Source organism: Vanellus vanellus, assembly GCF_965231255.1.
Source record: "Vanellus vanellus genome assembly, chromosome: 2".
Classification (NCBI taxonomy): Eukaryota; Metazoa; Chordata; class Aves; order Charadriiformes; family Charadriidae; genus Vanellus; species Vanellus vanellus.
This window is the reverse complement of record NC_138906.1, coordinates 98155797-98176455: the sequence shown is the minus strand read 5'-3', so window position 1 is coordinate 98176455 and position 20659 is coordinate 98155797. Positions and strand designations below refer to the sequence as shown.

At 39.7% G+C, this 20659-nt stretch overlaps 1 protein-coding gene across 1 annotated transcript in view; it reads left to right on the top strand.

Annotated features, from left to right (window-relative positions):
- The window catches only part of EPB41L4B (erythrocyte membrane protein band 4.1 like 4B), a gene marked incomplete at both ends in the record, with an annotated part of 88396 nt that extends 68211 nt beyond the window's left edge, over positions 1–20185 (top strand). Inside the window, 13 exons of the mRNA XM_082499011.1 lie at positions 1633–1711; positions 5161–5205; positions 5999–6051; positions 10287–10407; positions 11037–11124; positions 12184–12272; positions 13034–13103; positions 13270–13439; positions 13543–13652; positions 15691–15721; positions 16228–16261; positions 17298–17365; positions 20038–20185. Coding sequence (XP_082355137.1) covers positions 1633–1711; positions 5161–5205; positions 5999–6051; positions 10287–10407; positions 11037–11124; positions 12184–12272; positions 13034–13103; positions 13270–13439; positions 13543–13652; positions 15691–15721; positions 16228–16261; positions 17298–17365; positions 20038–20185 — 1106 coding nt within the window. The remainder of the gene's footprint in view (positions 1–1632; positions 1712–5160; positions 5206–5998; positions 6052–10286; positions 10408–11036; positions 11125–12183; positions 12273–13033; positions 13104–13269; positions 13440–13542; positions 13653–15690; positions 15722–16227; positions 16262–17297; positions 17366–20037) is intronic.
- Between the last annotated feature and the right edge of the window lie 474 nt (positions 20186–20659).

Sequence of the window (20659 nt, the reverse complement as noted above, 5' to 3'; positions counted from 1 at the left end):
CTCTTGGCTCTCTTATAATCTGGTTGCAGGCTTGGGTACAGTACAGCATTGGCATTAACGTGTTTTGTTAATATACTGCAGTTGGCAAAAGCCATAGGCCAACTGATAATATCACTTCTATAAGATTAAAATAGAGCGTTTTGCAAGGAAATTGTTGACCGCCTTGCAGGAACTCACAGAGATGGGTCTTGATTGCGTTGGTGTTGCTTTGCCTTTCTTTCTGATAAGTATCCAAGTACCTAGACAGTTTTTGTAAATGGTGGAGTTCTTTTTCAAAGGCCTTTAGGATAGTTTGCTTTCACCCCACGGTGTGTGGGTGTCAGTCTGCTAGAGTAGGTGGTAAAGATAGTAAGGTTTTGGTGGTTGGCTTTCTCTTCACCTTTTCATCACATCACAGACTGCTTTACCTTAAGTCACTGAGTGATTTGCAGGTGCACTTTCCTTTTCTTGATCTGTCTTAAAATGTGGAAAATCAACGATTCTGTAACACATTCAACCAGTTTAGTTGCACTGTTCTGTCTGTGTTTAATCTCTGAAGGGCCTGTTTCAAAAAGAAATTGGCTAAGCCCTGCCCTGAGGAATGTTGAAGAGGGAAGCAATTTGATGAGTGTTGTAAAGGTCTGTCTTACAACAGGATACTTTTCTTTACCTTGCGTTCAGCAGGTGCTTTGGGAAGAGTTCCTCTTTCATGATGGATGTTGCTCACTGCTCTTTTTTTTTTTTTTTTTTTTTTTCCCCCCAGCAGTGGGCAGGTAAGAGTCATTATCTCGCTGATGCAGACCTTACCGGTGGTGCCTAACTGTCAGCCTAGGGTACTATAACCCATCTTCTAGGAGATATCCTTGGGGACGACGTCAAATCTCTAATTATTAGAGTCATTTAGTAGAATGGATCATTAATAGGCAGGTATATACTGTGTTGATGTGGTGTTACAGAAGACCTTAGAAAGGTGTGAAAAAGTCATTTTTCCAGCACTTAATACACCAGCAGGCTGTTGGTCTGGAAGTTGAGGCTTAGGCAGATAAGAATGCATTGGTCACCTGGCAAAGTCAGACCTAGCATTCACCTTTTGGCATTAGAAAACTACAATTCTTGCAACTCCACTTTGTGGGAGTTGTCAGCTCTCTGTGTTCCTGGGTGCCTTCTGGAGTCCTGTCCAGCACTTTTCACCTTATTTATCTTACCTTGTCTCATTCATGTGTACCATTCAAAAGCTGATCTATTGGGTGGGGAGGTTTTCTGTGTTGTGTTTGTGCCTGGTAACAAGAAGCATCTCCCTCTCCCTGCCATCTCCCCCTGCCCCCAGTCACATGCAGTGTACCTGGAACTTGCTGTCGTTCACAGCATGCTGCGGGACGCACATCTTTGAACCAAAATGTCTTTGCCAAATGGACTGTTGCTTGATTAATCTAATGATTAGAGTATCATAAAGTATGGTAATCTTCTATATTTTTTTTTATTGCATGCACTTTTAAATGTAAAAACATGAAATATTTATTTCTTTGAAGAATTTGAAAAACATTCTTCATTTTGGGTTTCTTGGGTTGTGGGGTGGTGGCTGTTGTTCCGCCTTAGCAGAACTGCAACTAGTGTAAACTTTTTTTCCCCCATTTAAAATCTCCGCATACACAGTTGGACCTCCGTACACGTTGCATTTTCGAATTAAGTACTATTCATCGGAACCGAACAACCTTCACGAGGAGTTTACAAGGTAGGAACTATGTATGGTTAACTGGGTGGCTGGCAGAGGGGTAAATAAGACATCTAAAGTACGTGGGGGTACTGGAAACAGGTGCTTTGCTCTTTCTTACTAAGCGTGGTCATTTTGTCTGACTTCTTAGGTGTTTTCCTACTGACAGAGAAACATCATCTTTTTTATTTGCTGCCAAAAACCGCTCATGGGCCTCTCCAAGTGTTTTAGTCTGTAGGAGATGCTGTGTTCTGGTGCTTTGAAGTTAGCAAAGAAAGGCAGCGTTGGCTGGGGAGAGCTGCAGCTGGGAGACTGCTGCTCTTTATACCAGTGACACCTGCCATACCTCTGAGAGGATTTTCCATCGTGTCCTGCTAAAATGCCAGTGCTCTGCTTTGTCCTCCGTGCTCTGAGACTTGGCGGTGATTTAATAATGGTACAGAAGCCACAGAATTGTGGGAATAGACAGCTGGAGTTCTCGGTTAGCAGTTGGTTGATTGAATCTCTTCCCACAAGTTCTCTGTGGTGCAAAAGGTGTAAAGACTGCATTGTATACAGTCACCGTAGAATACCTGGAGGTCTTTTGCTTTGATCTGGTGGGCTGTTTTGCGGGCTGTGAGGAACCTTGCTGGGTTCGTAGCACCCTAGTGTGATCTAGAGGATATTCTGGAAATTGGGAAAGGAGCAGCTGGAGGAAAAGGGTTTACTTATCTTTTGTATCTGCCAACTTTGTGTCGTCTTTGTGTACTAACCATCTATCTTAATGTTATTTTATCTTTTTTCTTTGGTTCTGTTTCTCACCATAGGGCACTTTCTATGTCTTCTAATTTGCTTGGCAATAATCAGTGTACTCCTAATGAGCCTAAGGTGTATAAAGATAGTTGATTATTGCAGTTCACGTGCATGTGATGTTTACATTAAACTTATGCCTAGGGGCGCGTGTTTACTTTCTCCTTTCATATCTGCTGTGTTGACCATGGGGTTTTTTTTTTTCAATACCTGAGACAAGATCAAAGAGCTAGTTGTCACCACCTTATGAGACTGACATGGAGTCTTTAATATCCATTATGAATTTAGTGCAGCAGTGTTAATTCAATAAAAGGGTATATCCCTGTACAATGTATAATTAACCTATAGAACTCCCTGCTATTTATGTAATTGTGTATAAGATCTTAGAGAATTCAAAAACCTGGATGATTTGGGGGCATCTCTAGTGGGAAAATGCAGTTAAATTAGTAGGAATTATAATATATTTTTTCTGAAAATTGATATAAGTCTTCAAACATCAGGGTGCATGTCTGACAAGTATTACATTTCCCTTGTGGTCAAATTATTCCATTACTGTCTACCACAAGATTTCTTGCTTCATCCTCTGAAGCATATGATCCTAGTCACTGAGAGATGTGTGTTTCTGAGCTATGTGATCATTGCTGTGATCGAGTAAGACATTTCCTCTGAAAGTATTAACCTCTGATGCTTTGTGATCTAATTATTGCTAAAAGGTGGCATTTCAGAAGACTATTTTAATTAGAAAAATACTTTAGTCAGCTAAATTTTCAGTGTTGTGAACATTATTTTTTTTTAATTATAAGCTTGACAGAAGACCACTGTGAAACTATGGAGGGAAAATGAAAATGGGCTGGAAATTGATTGTACAGTGAATAAATAGTTGCATTTTTTTTTGTTGGGGAAAGTGATTTTGAATGTTGCTGGGTTTTTAAGAATCTTTTTGCTGGCTGGATTATATTTTCCATGTAGCATGTTGAGTAAAAAGTGAAGATTGGCAACTATATACTCAAAATTATTCCAAGTGGAAATGGAATTTGAGAGTAAGAGGAGTAAGAAGAATGATTATTAACAGCAACCATGAACTGCCTTGGTTGGAAGGGGGGGGGGGGGGGGTGTGTTCAAAATTCCTTGTGGAGATCTGTTTTCTGGTAGACTCCAGTTTCTAGCGAAGCTGTAAACATCACATTCTCATGATTAGCACAGGAATGGGGAAGTGTTAAAACCCTTCACCCACTCTCTCTTTTTCCAATTTAAAACCACGGTTGAAATCCAGTGCCTTTTGGAAGACGTATTCTGTCACTTTTATGGGACCTGATTAGTTAGTTTAGTTAGAAAAAACAACAGAGGAATGTGTCTCTACATGTGTGTTACAGAGAAGTTTCTAAGGTATTTTGCTGATTTGGGGAATATCAACAACTGAGATGCCAATGCTTGTCAGTCTGCTGGCGGAAAAGGAGCAAGAGTAAGCCATGCTGCACAGGCCGGCTGACACTGATAGAAAGGCTGCCCAGATTTTTCTTGCAAGTTTAGAAGAGTTCATGGGATTGTGAATCATCGGGGGAAAACAATAAGAACAGGAAACATACCTGTCTACCCTTAATCTATGCACACAAATACCCAGGTTTGATTGGCAAGTCAGGTATTAGCCGAGTATGTGAATCAGAGATGTGACACGGAGCTAACGTGGATAAATCCGATTCTGCTTCAGTGTATCATGAGAAGTCTTTTTAATCTTCCTTTTCATTTCTGTTTTCCTGTCTGATTCCAACTATTCATCCTTCACCACGTTCACAGCACATCCTCTGTGATGAAAAACACTTTATCTTCCTAGCATCCTTTGTAAAGATAGGAGAGGTTTAGGATCGCGTTTACTGGGTTGACTCTCAGTAGTGCTTCATGCTTTCTTCTCTCGAGTCGCTCATCGTTGCAAACCGCACCCTGCAGTGTCCAGAGCAGTGCAGGGTCTGCCTGTGCCATCCTGTCCTGTACAGAGCTCTTGTATGGCCTGGGGCACTCCTGCATGCCTCAAACCCCAACACCGAGTGGCTGTAAAACGTGAAGGATGCCTAGAACCGAAGATTAGCAAAAGCTTAAAATACTACTACAGTTTGAAGGCGTTAAATTCTTACTTGGCCTCCTAAATAAATGTATGGGCTCTATGGAATTGAGGTTTCTTTTATTCAGAACTTTTCTGCTATTTTAAATGAAAATTCAGTCTGAGCTTTTCTTTTTGCCCAGTTCGGACTTTTTCCATGGTCTGTATTTGTGTTTGAGAAGGTAGCCCTGAAGTCTTCATGCCTTTATCTGTGTTTTGTCTCCACATCTGATAGTTAATTCTTGCTTTAATTGGTCAAGACCCAGTTCAGGAGAATATCGGAGTGTCAGTAACTTTTAGGTTGCTGTGGTGCATGCTCAGGGTAGAGCAGTGTAGGGCTTTGGACAGACAATGTCCTGAACACAGCCAGAAGGTGAAAAATGTTCTCCTCTTTTTGATTTTAGTGGAAGCTATGGGAACTTCGAAGATTGCAAGGTTTATCTGAGTGATCCTGAAGGCCCTTTTTTTTTTAAAAGCAAGTTAATGAAAATGTGACTACTAAATGAATTTGAATATTTTTCCAGCCATTTGGGCTAGAAAGATGACTATATATATACTTTTGACTTTCTGAATTTTTATTTGTCAGGTACCTGTTTGTATTACAGCTCCGGCAAGACATTCTTTCAGGGAAGTAAGTAACTCTTTGCTCTTGCAGCTATAATTTAAAGTATTTATAATAGTTAAACTCTTAGTGATTTAAAATTTTACTCTAACTGCATGATTGTTTTAATTCTCTATGGAATTTGTGCACAGATTATAAATAAGGTTTACAGTTCCGTGTGCATTTTTTTCCTTTAGAATAGAGAGAGAGATGGCTTTGCGTGTATCATGACTATATCATTGACAAATAGAATGGGTAAAGACCTTTGATGGATTGACCAGATGATGGAAATGTATAAAGAGAGCAAAGATTGTCCTGATTTTTGTGACTTGAAAATGTAACATGGGCTTGCTGTATTTTTCAGTATGGTAGGTAAAAGAGGGGGAAAAGATGGTGAAATGCAGCACTTTCTGTACAGCTCAACCCTGCAGAAGTATTTTGTGTTTATCGTCTCACCCTGGCCAATAAATTCACACCTGCTCATTTTTTTTAATGACAAAACCAAAAAATCTCAAGACCATGTATTCTAAAATACAGTGTTGGAGCAAAGGTGATTTCATAGTCTATTTAATGTTGTCTCTATTAGTTCAAGCTTGTTTTATGGTGGAGCATATCATTTGTGTAGTGCTAATTAGAACGTACCAAATTAGGAAATAACCATATGCAAGTAAAAATTAACTGTAGATGTTTCATATCATTAAAAGCTTGTGGAAGTTAATGCTTCTATTTCATATATTAGACTACTACTTAGCTTTATTGCAAGAGGAGCTCACTGAGAAAAAAGACATTATTTTTATAGTTTGAGATTTTTTTTCTTTTTAAGGTTGAAATGCCCGTATGAAACCGCTGTTGAACTAGCAGCTCTGTGTCTTCAAGGTATGTGATCTTTTGAAAGCGGTTTGTCTTAATGTATTAAAAAACTCGCCTACTAGTTTCTTTTCACTCTGATACTAATGATTTCTCTTTGATCATATATAAATGGCATTTCTTTACCCGAGGAGAAGAATTTTAGGGGGATCACTTTCCTGCCATCCGTCCATTCATAACTTCTGAAATACATTAACCAATGTCAGCACACTTGCCAAGGGGAAGGAGCGTCAAAGGCATGGATAGACAAAAGTTTCGTGGAAACCAGGGGCTGATCAGGGAAGACAGACCCCAAATAGTTCCTCACTGAGGGATAAGCTGTGGTGTGTGCACAGCGTTTACCTATTGAGCCTGAAGAGCCAGCTGGCCCTTCAGCACAGGCTTTGTGGCAGGCAGGTCCCTGCAGGTGCAGTTTTGGGCTGCCTGCTGCCTGGCCAGTGCTTGGGAGAGCAAGTCTCCACGGTGTGTCACACAGGAGATGGTTACAGGGCAGGAGGGAAGGGGTGGCAGGTACTGGAGAGGAGAGAATTACATGGAAAGGTAAGAACTAAGATTACTTCTGTGTCAGAAGCGAGGGTTACAAGATTTTTAAAAAAACAGGACAGTACTTTTCATTTTCATCGTTTATTGTAGGAAAGAGTATTTTTTTTTTATCGCTGCAAACATGTTAATACAAATATTCATTCAATTTCAGGCAGTTTGTTTTGTAGATGGGAACGAAACCTGTGTAATGAAGCTCAAATCACGTTCGTTTTTTTTTTCTAAAAGAAAGTGCAGTGATCTGGACCATTCTAGGCATATCAGCAGCAATATGAAGCGGAATGAAAAATACTCTTCCTGTTCCGCTGGTCATTGGCAATGGCACATGGGGTGCTCAGGCAGAGTCTCCTTGTTTAATACAGGAATGGAGATAACTCAGTGATTCTAGATGGACTTGACAGTCAAAACTGGGATTTCAGTTCCAGGCAGCAACAGGTGTAAATCTTAAGGCAGTGAGTTATTTCTCAGTTTCCATTTGCACCGTTCTGGCACAGCTCTGATTGATAGGTGTGCAAAGAACTGCTGCAGGCAAACTCTGTTTGTCTTTTTGAGATGGAGAAAATCTGGAGCCCTTATTTGATTCATCACTTACATTTTCACAGATAAAAACACCAGTACCCTCACCCCTGGTCTAAGCAAGGAGAACCAAGCAAAGAATAATATGTTGATGCCTCAACATTTTGGGTAGTAACTCACACCTGTGATTACTATGTAAATGTAATACAATAGCCATCCATCAAGTTTATAATGTCTCCAACTAGGTACAAAACTAACACTTCTTGACACTGTCTCTGGGAACATATTTAAATTGTGGTGGCATTTTTGTACTTCTGTCTTTTTTTCAGTTTCAGTTTTCCACTATTTTGACATTATCACACTAAGTTTCTCCAAAATTATTTCATTATTGCAACTAATTTATTTATGTCTGCTGGAATTTGCTATAATTAGTATTTTTTTAGTGTTTCTTACATTTTATTGACATTGGAAGCTTTTAATTAAGAAGAGTTTAAAGAACTGTCAAATGATTATTCCCTCCTCAGTAGGTTACATGTAGTCTGTGAAATCTGAGGAAGACATTATAAAAGGCTGTTTAGGAATTGATGCTCTAATTCTCTGAAAGGCCTTTTCTCTTCATCAAGGAGCTATAAACTTCATACATTTTCTTTATCAAGGAAGTTGTTCTGTTACAGTAAATCTTTTTTTCTTTCAAACAACAGTTTCCAAGGCTGGTGTTTTGTGTTAATCATATTTCAAACATAAATTGTTGGTTTGTTGCCAGTCCCATGGAGGAACTTCTGTTGCAAATAGCATTGATCTGCAGTATGTGAAGCAGATACATAATCACATGCTTCACTTAAGGATTATCTACAGAAACGTCGTGATCAAACTTGAATCATCACTGCCTGAATAAGTTTTTAACTACCTCATTAGTCTTGCGTGGCTTTCATATTTAACCAGTTATACTTTTGAAACTGCTAATTAAACTGAAAAGGGAAGCTTCTCAGATCTCGAGTTTACCGTTCTAATCATAAGATATCTTCATGGGATAGTGCTAACTTTTTTTTCCTTCTGTGTAAAAGAATCAACAATATATTTACAGATAAACACATTTTTGCAGTTTTCAAAAGCTTCCTAGGAAACTTCCCTTTAGAAATGTCCCCCCGTTTATGCAGTTATTTATTAAACAACACAGATAATGTATATAAATGCATTATGTAACACCTTCCCTTCCTCAAAAAAAAAAAAAGATTGGAGGAGGGGCATGACACTTTTGTCATAAAACCACAAATGAAGAGATGGGTCCTCTTCTGTGCCCTTGTGTTGAAAAATATTAGTGCTGCTGAGCCATTCAGGGGACATAATTCCACCGGGAAAGACACTAGTGAGAACATCCTCATATGGAGCTCACGCTTCCCCCTTCTTCCACTGCCCCTCTACCCTGTGCGGGGAGCTGATGAGGGCTCTTCCTGGCTCCTGTTCTCAAGACCTGTTTCTTAGAGGTCATGGTGATGGCATCATTTGTTTGCCTGAAAGGGAATAAATAGTGAGTGCAGCTACTGAGAAACAATGGTGGTATTTTTCTTGTACCTGATACTTCTGCCCTAGCTTCTCTGTGTATCTTTTGTCCTACGCACTCATGATTCTTCTCACCCTTACACATCCTCTTTGCAGCACAGTCAGCCTTCATTCTCCGCCTTCTCTCTCGCTTAACTAGTAGAGGAATCTCCCATGTTTTTCCTAGATGCTTGTCAACACATCAAACTTTGGTTTCTTTCATTTTTTCCCCTGAAGTCCTCCTTGCTAATGTGTTTTTTGTGGCTCCCTCTTATCTACTGGAGACTGGACTGCCTGTAATTCTTGGCAACATCTGTATTAAATAAGCTTCCAACCTAGATGAAACAGCAGCAGAGCCGAGATATCTCTGTTAAAGACATATAGATAAGAATACTGTAACTCACCATGGAAGATTACTGTTGAAGAGAAAAAATGTGTGTGAGGCAGTAGTTAGAAATGAACATCAGTGAACTCAATCTGTTTAATATCCTCAGGAATGCTACAATGTTGGAGCAAAGCTCAAGTGCTCAAAACCACATAGTAAGTGTATCAGTCAACAGATCGTATTTTGAATGTGACTTCCTGTGTTCGAATGTACCCTGCTAGGAAAACTGAGAATGAATACAATTTTTGCAACTGTTATGTATAAAACTGCCCTGGAGCAATAAAACTGTTTTCTTCTAGGGATTTAATTTCCCTCTGTGCTTTTTTTTTTTTTTTTTTTTTTTTTTTTTTTTAATTTTTAGTAGTAATAGTAGTCAAGAAACACCAACTTATGATAAAGGCCTGGTTTGGAATCACATCATGTGTCAGGTCACACGTGGTATTGCTGAACGGCGTATTTGCCACTGAAGTTTGTCTCGCAGTCTTGTGGCAGTGACATTGCAGCCTCTTTGTATAGCTGAGAGGTTCCAGGAGCAAAGCAGTCGCAGGCACAAGACAGTTGAGGGCGTAAATCACTGAGATGCTCAGCACTTGCATCTCCTGCTGAGCTCAGTAGAGTTTGAAAGTGTTCTGCTCCTAGAAAAGAAGATACCAGGCCTTAAGTAAATAAGTAGAAAGTGACACCTCAATTATGTTAATGCTTCAGCATTTCTTTCCTTAAAAAGTACTTAATCTGAATATTACACCACCACTGTGGTTTAAAAAAAAAACAGAAACAAACCACAATTTTTATCTTCATGTTTTGACACGACCAGTAATGTAACAAAGCATGCAATAGAATGGGAAGGGTTTTGGAATTAAAAGTATGACCTCATTGCACCCAGAGGAAGTTTCAAAGTAACCTCTTCTGAAACAGTAGTGCATTGATTTGGGGGTTTAATAGAAACTTTATTTCCTTTAAATGCTTTAAAATCCAGAGAAGCGGCTTTAGTTAAGCTGGTTTAGATCTAACATTCTTAAATGTCAGAATTCTGTACCATAACCTTACACTGCTCCTGCAAATGCATTTGTCTGACTTCTGCTGTACAATCTGGTTTGAGTTTGTGGGTTCTTTTTTTAACTTATGATATCATTACAAGTATATATCTTCTACGGCATCCTTAGAAACTTATAAACTATCATTGTCTTTGTGGAGATTATGGAATTAATGTTTCTGGTTATCCCATGATCTTGATGATTTTAACTTTTCAACTAATTGATTGCAGCTGAGCTGGGAGAGTGTGAGCACCCAGAGCACACACCAGAACTCGTATCTGAATTCAGGTTTGCACCAAACCAGACCGAAGCAATGGAATTTGACATTTTTCAGAAATGGAAAGAGTGCAGGTAGGGTACCTGTGTGGGAGTGGTGTCTCTAGCAAAAGGAGGTTTTCTTCTCTTCCACAGTCAAATAGGTCCACAAAAACCCCTTCAACAGATGTAAAATGGTGATTATGTTTGTCAGTTGAGGAGTATTCTAGCCAGACTTTGAGCCCTCCCTCTCCTTAGAAATGGCAAGCGGTAATTTAGGGAAGATGGGTAGGGTGAGTTTTTCTTTTTTTGTTTGTTTTTCTTTAGGTGATTTCATAACTGTTTAAGCAGTCTGATCTGTTTTCTGTGTGAGTTGGAAATAATTCTCTTTATGTGCGCGTGTGTCAATGAGACAAAGTTTTGTGTTCGGGGTAGTAGCAAATAGTTTTTCCTGTCTTTTGTTCATAAGTATGGTACATTATGGTGATGCTGTCTTACCTGAACTTTCATCCTTATTGGCAATTTTAGACCTTTTTCAATTTTCATCACTTTGATTTATTTTCATTTGGGGGGAATAGGGTAAAAATATAGGCTAAGCTTGAAATACCGTTTAGTGTCATTAAGATTGAGGGCCCAAACAAAAGGGTTAGGGGAATAAATTTTGAAACATTTAAAAAACACAAAAATTTCCTACCATTAAGTATAAATAAATTTTATGTTCTTAGGGGAAAGAGCCCGGCGCAGGCTGAATTGTGCTACTTGAACAAAGCTAAATGGCTAGAAATGTATGGTGTAGATATGCATGTAGTTAAGGTAAGATCCATGTTATACCTTATTTTATGAATGTGGGGTCAGAACGTTGAATGGAGATGCTGTCTCAGGCAAAACAGTCTCGAGTCAGGGAATTTCACTTAATTTAGTATACTGCCAATTAACATAAACATTTGGGTACTGTCCAAAAAAAAAAAAAAAGGTAAAACAAACACAGAAACACCTTTCCTCCCCCTTCCCAAGTTCAACTTCAGTCCAGTGACTCTCCTCCTATCTTCTTAGTGTCAGCTCCCCTTGTTTTCCCTGCGGGTTAGACTCGGTCCCTCCCAAGGCAGCCCACAAGTTTGGGGTCATCTGCACAACAGTTTCTTTGTGCTGCTTCTTGCTTCTCACTCATTTTCCTGTGCTGACCTGTGCTTCTTATTGCTCCTCTGTTGCTACATGGGTCACCCATGGGCCACTGTCCCTCAGGGCCATCCCTACCCTGGTTGGGGTTCTCTGTGGGCTGCAGTCCCTCAGGGCTGTTCCTGCCCCAGTGTGAGGCACCCATGGGCCATGGCCCTTCAGGGTTGTCCCTGCCCTGGTGTGGGTCAGTCCCTCAGGTGTGTCCCTGCTGTGGTGTGGGTTGCCCCTGGGCCATGGCCCCCCAGAAGGACTTCCTCCTGCAGGGAGAGGCTCTTCCTAAGAGTGCATCTCCAGCCATGTCCCCCACAGCGTCCCTCTCTACATGCCTTTTCCCATGTCCCTCAAATTTTTCCTTTTGTGTCTCCTTCCCCTGGCAGCTACTGCTTGCTCTTAAACACAGGTGAGCTGAGGTGTGGGGTCCCCTGGCTGCAGTCTTCATGCGGGGCTGTTTCCACGGGCATCAGAGACATCTGGAGCAGAACACAGCCTCCTCCCATGCAGGACACCCTGCGGCCCCCTCTTGCCGAAACCTGCCAGTTTGCACCCAATACAGATCCATATTATTCTACTCTGTCATGTTAAAAAAATATGCAAGCCTTATTGTTTAGTTTAAAACCTATGAATTTTGACATACTACTGTAGTAAGATTTACACTACTAATAGCATATTGATTATTGATTCTGTGCTTGCTTGCAGGGAAGAGATGGTTGTGAATATGCTCTCGGACTGACACCAACAGGCATATTGATCTTTGAAGGAGCCAACAAAATAGGCTTATTCTTTTGGTAATCTGCTTTTGTGTTATACACCTTTCTGTTAAAATGCTGAAATCTTTCTCCTTTACATAATGGTAGACTACTATATTTTGTAGGCTGAATCTACAAGGTTAAAATGTCAATCTCCTATGAGGACAGGATGAGGGAGTTGGGGTTGTTTAGCCCGGAGAAGAGAAGGCTCCGGGGAGACCTTATTGTGGTCTTTCAGTGCTTAAAGGGGGCTTATAAGAACGATGGGGACGAACTTTAGCAGGGCCTGTTGTGATAGGATGAGGGGTAATGGCTTTAAACTAAAAGAGAGAAAATTTAGACTAGATATAAAGAAGGAATTTTTTATGATGAGGGTGGTGAAACCCTGGAACACAGGTTGCCCAGGGGGTGATAGATGCCTGTCCTGGTTTGAGGCCCCATCACTGGAAACGTTCAGCGTCAGGTTGGATAGGGCTCTGAGCAACCTGATCTAGTTGAAGATGTCCCTGCTCATTGCAGGGGGTGTTGGACTAGATGACCTTTAAAGGTCCCTTCCAACCCAAACTATTCTGTGATTATATGATCAAGGTTAAATGTGAAGGTAAATTAGCCTGGTTGGAAGTACCACTCTCAAATGTGAAATACTTGTTGAAAAATAGTCACATTTCCAGGAAATCATACTTTTATTATGATTCCTGAAGTGTTCCAGGATTGCAGGTCATTCATACATTTTTGGAGGGTTCACCTAGATTACAAAATGCTGGTTTTCCATTAATTTTCTTTTTGCTTCTTGTGTTTAGGCCTAAAATCACAAAAATGGACTTTAAAAAGAGCAAACTAACCCTTGTGGTTGTAGAAGATGATGAACAGGTAACTTTCTTCCTTTACTTGGGCCTGATCCAACAAAGCGTGGTGTGTGCTGAGGCTGGTAAGAACACAAGGGAGGCTCAGCACACTGTTGGCCCAGGCTGTATTTCTCCTACCGAGGACTAATATCATGCATGCCAACTTCCAAAGCTTTTGTTTCTGCATTTAGGGCAGAGAGCAAGAGCACACATTTGTTTTCCGGTTAGACAGTGCCAAAACGTGCAAACATTTGTGGAAGTGTGCAGTGGAGCACCATGCTTTCTTCAGATTGCGAGCCCCAGCAAATAGTAAATCTAGTAGATCCGACTTCATAAGGCTGGGATCACGCTTCAGATTCAGGTATTTAGCAAAGTAACAGCAATATATTTGTGTTTCTGCAAAGGAGGAGGTACAGCATTCAGCAAAAGGCAGTAGTTAACTTTGTTTATTTCTGTATTTTAAGTGGGCGGACAGAGTATCAAGCAACACATGGGACAAGATTACGCAGAACTAGTACATTTGAAAGAAGGCCCAGCAAGCGATATCCTTCTCGAAGGCATTCAACTTTTAAGGGTAAATGTTTGTACGTGTGTTCACTGAACCGGTCATGCAGGTGTCCTGTTAACTCCTATTAATGTCATATTACAACCATAAAATCTGTACCACAGTATAAAAAGAAAACCATGTCAGACCACCTAAAAATCAGAATGTATGTGATGCTTTTTTCTCCAAAGTCAGAGTCCATTGTTTGTATCTACCATTTTTAATCTCTGTCTACACTTCTATTCCCCACCTATGGAGAAGGGGGTACCTATGGTTTCTTTTGTTGCTCCATTGAGGAGGAAAGAAAAGTTGCCTCAAACTCAATGAGGGAGAGCATGTAACATTCCCTTTGAAAAAGTGCATTTGTCATGTAGAGTGGAGAGTGTCCAAAACGCTCGTTGACTTGCTAATCTGGCCAGTTTTAGGGTTATTTAGCAGTCTCATTATGTAGTTGTTGCTGCGTTGCTGACTGTAATAGCAAGTTATTCACCTGTCCAGACTGTGACCTTAACCAGCTTTCTCTGGGAGTTGAAATGTGCTGAATTTGAATGGAATGACAAGGAATTGATTTCCCTTTTGGTTTTGTCATTTGTCCTTCAAAACTTAAGCTATGATTTTTATTCCTTGTGGAAAAACCTAGGAAGGAGCACTGCAAGGCAACCCTGCCTAAATTCTGTATTACTTGAGGCTGAAGATATAGTTGCTGTATGGAGCAGAGTGAGCTGACATTACCTTAGGATGTCTTTGCACTCCTTTGCATTCCTAGAATAAGTACCTCATTGCATGAAAAGTCCTTGTGGTATTATGGGGGCATTTTTATTTCTCATGTACAATGGTGGGGAAAGGGTAGCGAATACGTGTGCTTTCTAGAGGCTGTAGCACCCACTACATGTCAGTTTTACAGAAAAGCAAATTTATTAAATTTGTGAGATACTGTTGTGTGATACATGGGAGTCAATTATATATGGTAAGTGAGGATGATTTCATAAGTGGAAGAATAGATTATTTTAATTTTATTTTTGCAATAACAGGATCTGTCAGACTTGCAGGTTATACCTTGTGCCTCAGTGCTTCCATACTTGTCTCTGTGAGATGAGGGGAGAAGAGGGAAAGTGCGGCTTATGTTCAGTTTAGTTTTCTGTGCATAGCAGCCAGGCAGAACTGCTGTCATACCCAGATGATCTCCCTCCAGAGAGCTCAACAGCACGCTTGTTAAGTTAATAGAAAAACTCCCTTTAGATTATTGTCTTTCACACATCTCTTGGCCATTAAGACCTGTACCTAGTTGCAGCCCTCAAGCATTGGATTCTGTCCTAACTCAGTCTCTTCAAGACTTCTACAGTGTCTTATTAAGTTTCTCATCCATTTTCTGAATTCAGCAGACACAGAATTCAGCTGTATCACTCAGGAGTTTTTCAACACTCTGGAAAAATACGCTGTTTGTCAGGAAAAAGAAATGATACATCCTAGTTATCCAGCTGCCGCCTTCATCATTCTTTCCAGCCTGTCCAAAGCACAAACCAAGACCTTGTTGCTCAAGACTACTCAGTGACTTGCCATATTCCCAACTGATGGGCTTTTTTGGCTACCATCGTTCACTGTAATAAGACACAGGCCATTAACAACTTCAGGAATACTCTGGTTTCTGTAAGATGCAAAATTGCTGTGAGGGGTAGCTTGTGATTTCCAAGGCACTCAAGGGTATTGACATGGTAGCTGCAGCAAGGTGAGAAAAGTAGAGCTCTGGTTGTGCAGAACTTGCTCTGCCAAAAGTCCTTTTGTTGTGACATTTGGGAAGAATACTCTTGTCTGCTGTCATCTTTCATGGGCTTTGACTCTTGCAGGAACAGAGGGAGGTTCGTGTTTGCCTCATACTTTATGTACTCACACAGGAACGCTAGAAAGCACAGGGCTGCACTTGCAATTCTGACGCGTTTCTGCAAATGTGGCTGTATGAGGATATGTTTAAACTGTAGTGTAACATCCCAATCTGAATAACTGCAAAATGACTGATATTTCACGTCTTATTTTCACCTGTCTTAAGGTTTTTTGTTTCTTTCTTTTTAAGCAAACAATCCTGTGAAAGCGGCACAACTGTGGTAAGTGACTGCCCGAGTTCTCTCAACCTCTCAATTGCTATTGTCAGGCAAATAGCATTCTGAAAACCATTTCTGCATTAGGATCTGTCAAAACAAATTCTCTGGTGTGGGATGAATTACTTTGGGTTCTGTCATTTTGCAGCACCAGGTTCTTCTTGGGGACTGCCTATGAGACTTTAAGTGCTTCCATTTTTAATTTTTTTTTCTTTTTGTGTTTGAGATCAGACTAAAGTAAAGCCTGTTCCTTTTTGCTTGTTGCTATTATGCCAACTTACCTAGCATTATTTGTTCCTGTTTTATAATTGCAAAATGAAGAAAAAAATTTTACACCCCTCTTTCTTGCACCCTAGTTGTTGTGGTGTGCATTTTGAATAAAATATTGATGTCCTTAAGAGTATGAATTTTACTTCACTCTAATACTTTCCTGAAGAGTAGAACCCTGAACAATAGGAAATTGTGACACAGATGTACTGATTACATAAAAGCTAATTTTTTTTCTCCCTTAGTGCTAAAAATACTCCTGAAGTCCATAACTACCAGGTAAGAGTGTAACAATTGTTGAGGATAATATAGTCATTTTCTTATTTAGTGATAAATATTTTTCCTCTCTATAATTAGTACAGCTGGTTTGCTCCCCTCTCCTTACTCTGGGGGAGATTCTCTGAGGTGGTTCAAAAATAAACAGCATCACATTGGGAGTTAAGGGGAAAGCAGAGGGACTCTTCTCTCTTTTTTTCCCCCCCTGTGTTCTTCGATGCTCTGCAAGCAGAATGCCTTCCATTTGCCACCCTCTTCCCTTCCCTTTCTGTGAAATCACAGGTTAAAACTTCTGGGACTGTGAATATGATGGACCCCAGGAGACTGGCTTTTGTCTAGTGCAGCCTCTCACATGGATGATCCCTGACAACAAGTTCAAAGTTGCAATTATCTTCCCTATCACAACAATTAAGGAGTTCATTGCTGGTCAAATGTTTGCTTGTTATTTTTTTTTAAACAAGCTCCTTTATACACTCCAAGGAAAAACCTTACCTGGTTTTCATCTGTGATACTAGCAGTCAGTGCCACTGAGAAGGCAAGCTGTGCTTTCATCCAAAGTGAGTGTGTGTATCAGAACTTAGTATTAACACTTGTTTTTGTTAAAAGCCTCACTAGTGATTTTGTTTCACTGTTTCTCCTCAAGATCTCATGGATATTAGAGAGAAATGTGCTGTCACCAAAGATAGGTGACCTCCTGAAGACCGCTATTATAATAGTAACCTTTCTCACTCTCCACCTTTGATTAAAGCTGGCATTCTTTTGATGTGCTTTCTTATGAGAAACACTAGATGTGCCAGGTTGTCTCTCAAACAGAAAACCAATTTTCTTTGCATTTTCCCATGAGTGTGTCTTAACGACCAAGCTCATCACCAAGAGGTCTCGTGTATATGCTAAATGGCATGGGAGAAAGTCTGAAACAGTGGGCTTTCTAGGGCTCACAGGGAACATGTTCTTCGTGGCCCCAGGAAAATAAAAAGTTAGAGTTAATAGGGAGTTTTTATATGATATCATTAACCAGCTTCAATCTTTTCACTTGCAGCCACAGTATCATCCTAATATACATCCTGCTCAGCCACACTGGCATCCACATACACCTGTGAATGTAAGGTAAGCAATCTTCCCTTTCTGAAAAAGGTGATTACTTCTTTCTTTATCTTAATCTGTTGGCACGAAGCTTTGGTGGACGTATTGGGCGGTATTCTGCACATGAAAAGCAAATATAAGTTAGCAATATGTGATGTAGAGGCAGCATTAAATAACTTCAATTTAGATTTTGCTTTGGAATGTCCGAATCTCCTTGATGAAAAATTTTTGGGGGTTGATTTTTAATTCAGAGTTTGAAATACAGCTTTAGAGTATTTCTGTAGGGAGTATATTGGATGGGAAGATGCTCAGTAGCTTCAATAAAACATAATTGCAATTTGATCAGTATTTAATCTCCTAAGAGAAAGAAGAAACTCATTTTAGGATGAAGTTACGTTATGAGTGAAGAGATTCTTGCATTTCAGTGCTTTTTTTAATCTTTTGCAGAAATGTATATGGAAAAATAACATGTACATTGAACAATATATCAGGCGCTCTACAGATAATGAGTGAAATCATAACATTGAGTTTTCGGAGAACAGTTTCACAAAAACATTCCTGTACGTGCTATTGTGCTATCTTCTCCCATACTTTTTTTTATTTTGTAACTAGTAATGAGAGAAATCGAGTGAAAAGAAATTTTGGAAGAATATTCAGTCCAAGATAGAACCAGCTTGCTGGAATGCACACTGGAGGCAGGCACCTTCAGGTGGATATGTGTCTGTGCATGTACACATGATAAAAATCAGCTGCTATTTTATCCTAATAAAAAGGAACCTTTTTTGGTTACTCAGTTTTTTAGACAAATAAATCTTCATTCCTATTCATCTTAGGTTTTTATCTTTATAGTCTTACATCAGAATGGGTAGATTTCGTTCTTAGTGTAGGCAGGCTCTGGAGATGAGGCTGAGCTTAAAATGCATGAAAAGACAATCTGGTCTGAGTTTGAGTCTGAGAATGCAGGAAAAAGGCAAATATGTTACTAGAAATAATTACTAGGCAGAGAAGCAGACATACTCATTGTCATCTCAAAATTCCTAGCATACAGCAGTAAAGCAGATACTAAATTTATGCTAGAAACAGAAGACTTGTAATTAGGTAATTACCATTCCCTATGCTTTATGTTCAGATTATTCCTGGTTTTAGGGTTTACTTGTCCATATTTTTGGTGTGTGATTTAAAATGTACAGTTTCACATTACAAAAGAGTGATTGCTAAGAGAGGTTAGTGATTTTATAAATCGTTTGAGGTTTTGCTGAAATTTTTCTAAAGATTTCTTCACTTATGATGCTAGTCTAACATTTTAAAGCCAAATAGTTCACCCTGGAGCAGAGTGATATTGAAATAAGCACAAGAATGTATTGTAATGTGTGTAGACAACCTCCCCCTTCAGCCCCTCCGCTGCCTGGGCAAAGATTAAGGTCAGTGAAATATGAACAATGGCTTTTTTATAGCTAGGCTTGTAAGTCTAAAAAACATACTTAAAAGCTCAGCCATGCAAGCTCAGTAGAAAAGGTGCTCAGAATTTTTGTCCCAGTCAGGTAGAAATGTTTAAATGTGTGGTTAAGCTTCAGGTTATTTTAACTTGGAGTCAAAGTGGAAGAGTTGGATGTTTAACATCTTGGATAGCTTGCTTTTAGAAAGCTTAACCCATCCAACTATGAACTTGCACTCAAACCACAGATGCATGCAATTCTTTCCGCAGGGCGGGCAAGTATAGAATGGGCCAAGGGTTGAAATGAAACTACCTGTGCAATACATGTTATATATGGGGGGGGGTTGAATAATTTGTGAAATCATATGTGTAATTGTGTCTCAGTCTTCTTAGTAAAATCCTTTCAGTGATATTATTTGTTTGCAGTTAACTTAATGTTCAGTCTTCTGAGAAAATAAAAAAAACACAAAGCCAAAATGAAAAGTGCAACTTCAGTTTGGTAATAAGGGAATCTTAAATATTGTGGTTTCCTAGATTCTGTTCAAAATTTTTATTTATTTATTCCCTCCTGCAATGATTCAGGAGACACTGTAGGAATGGTTGAGGTTAGCATCTCTAAGCAGCAATAAGTAATGAACAAATAAGGAAAAAATATTTTTCTTCTTAGTACTTTTGCAAGTTTCACTATATAGTCACCGAGAAATACCTGTACTAGCTATAGATTCTAGGTGTTCATCTTAACAAAACGCGACTGTGTAACTTATAGGCTGCTTCAGTGTAATTAACTGCACCAGTGTTGTATTTACAGAAGAGCAATTTTCATCCTTAATAGGACTGCCTTTCTTAATTTTTCAGGCCTTAAGGATAGATTTTCATGAGCTCAACTTTTTGCATGATACAGTTTATTTTACTTGTTTGTTGTACACATTTAGTTTTCCTACAGCCTCCCCCTGCCTCCCCACCATCCCTCTGGGATTCAGGAGCACTGAAGCACGACACTTTTCTATAACACTTGGAAGCAGAGAGGGGTTTTAATGACTGAGCTCTGATTGAAAGCCTTTTGAAATCAGCTAAATGGTTCCTAGTTGCTTCAGTGGCTTCTGCATCAGACCTATAGGTCTGTCACCATTTCCTTCCCTTACTGGTAGCCGCCCTTCGCACCGTATGCATGCTTAGCACTTGCTGGATGAACTCATTACTGTGTAGCACTCGTAAGTTTACTTCCATCTCTCACTAATCAATAACTGTGCAAATGGTACAGGCCACCCTATCAGGATGACAGGCCATATTGGAAACCCCCCACAAGTGGAGAGGACAGCAATTTACGATATATCCAGGAGCAGAACCAGAAGAATTTAGGAGGAGTCCAAAGTCTGGTGTACCAAGATAAACTCATGACGACTCTCTGAAAAACAGTCATCTTCATTTCACCTGTCATCTTAAGACGATCATTGCATTCCATGGTCCGTGTCTGTCTGCAGTACGTTCAAAGTGTATTGTGCATAATGTGTGTGTCTTTGTATGTACATCCATCCTTGTTTCGTGTTCATGGACATTCTTGGGAAAAGTATTTTCCATATCTTTGTAAAAAATCTTGAAAAACCTTTTGTGAAAGCTGGTAAGAATTTTCAGTGCACCAAGACCAGAAATATTTCTGGGCATTTACATTCTACCTTACTTTCAAATCTGTGACCCCCTGCCTGCTGTTGAAGATCAGCCATTTGTGCCTTAGTTGTTTTTATTATCTTGTTTCTTTTGAGTCAAAGTAATAGAAGTTGTTTGAGAAACTGTTTTGCAGTTGACGTGCAAATAGGAGACTGGAAGGAGAAAGAAACAGAATTCACACTGGCAATCAAAATGGCTTGTGGACCACCAACAAAGGG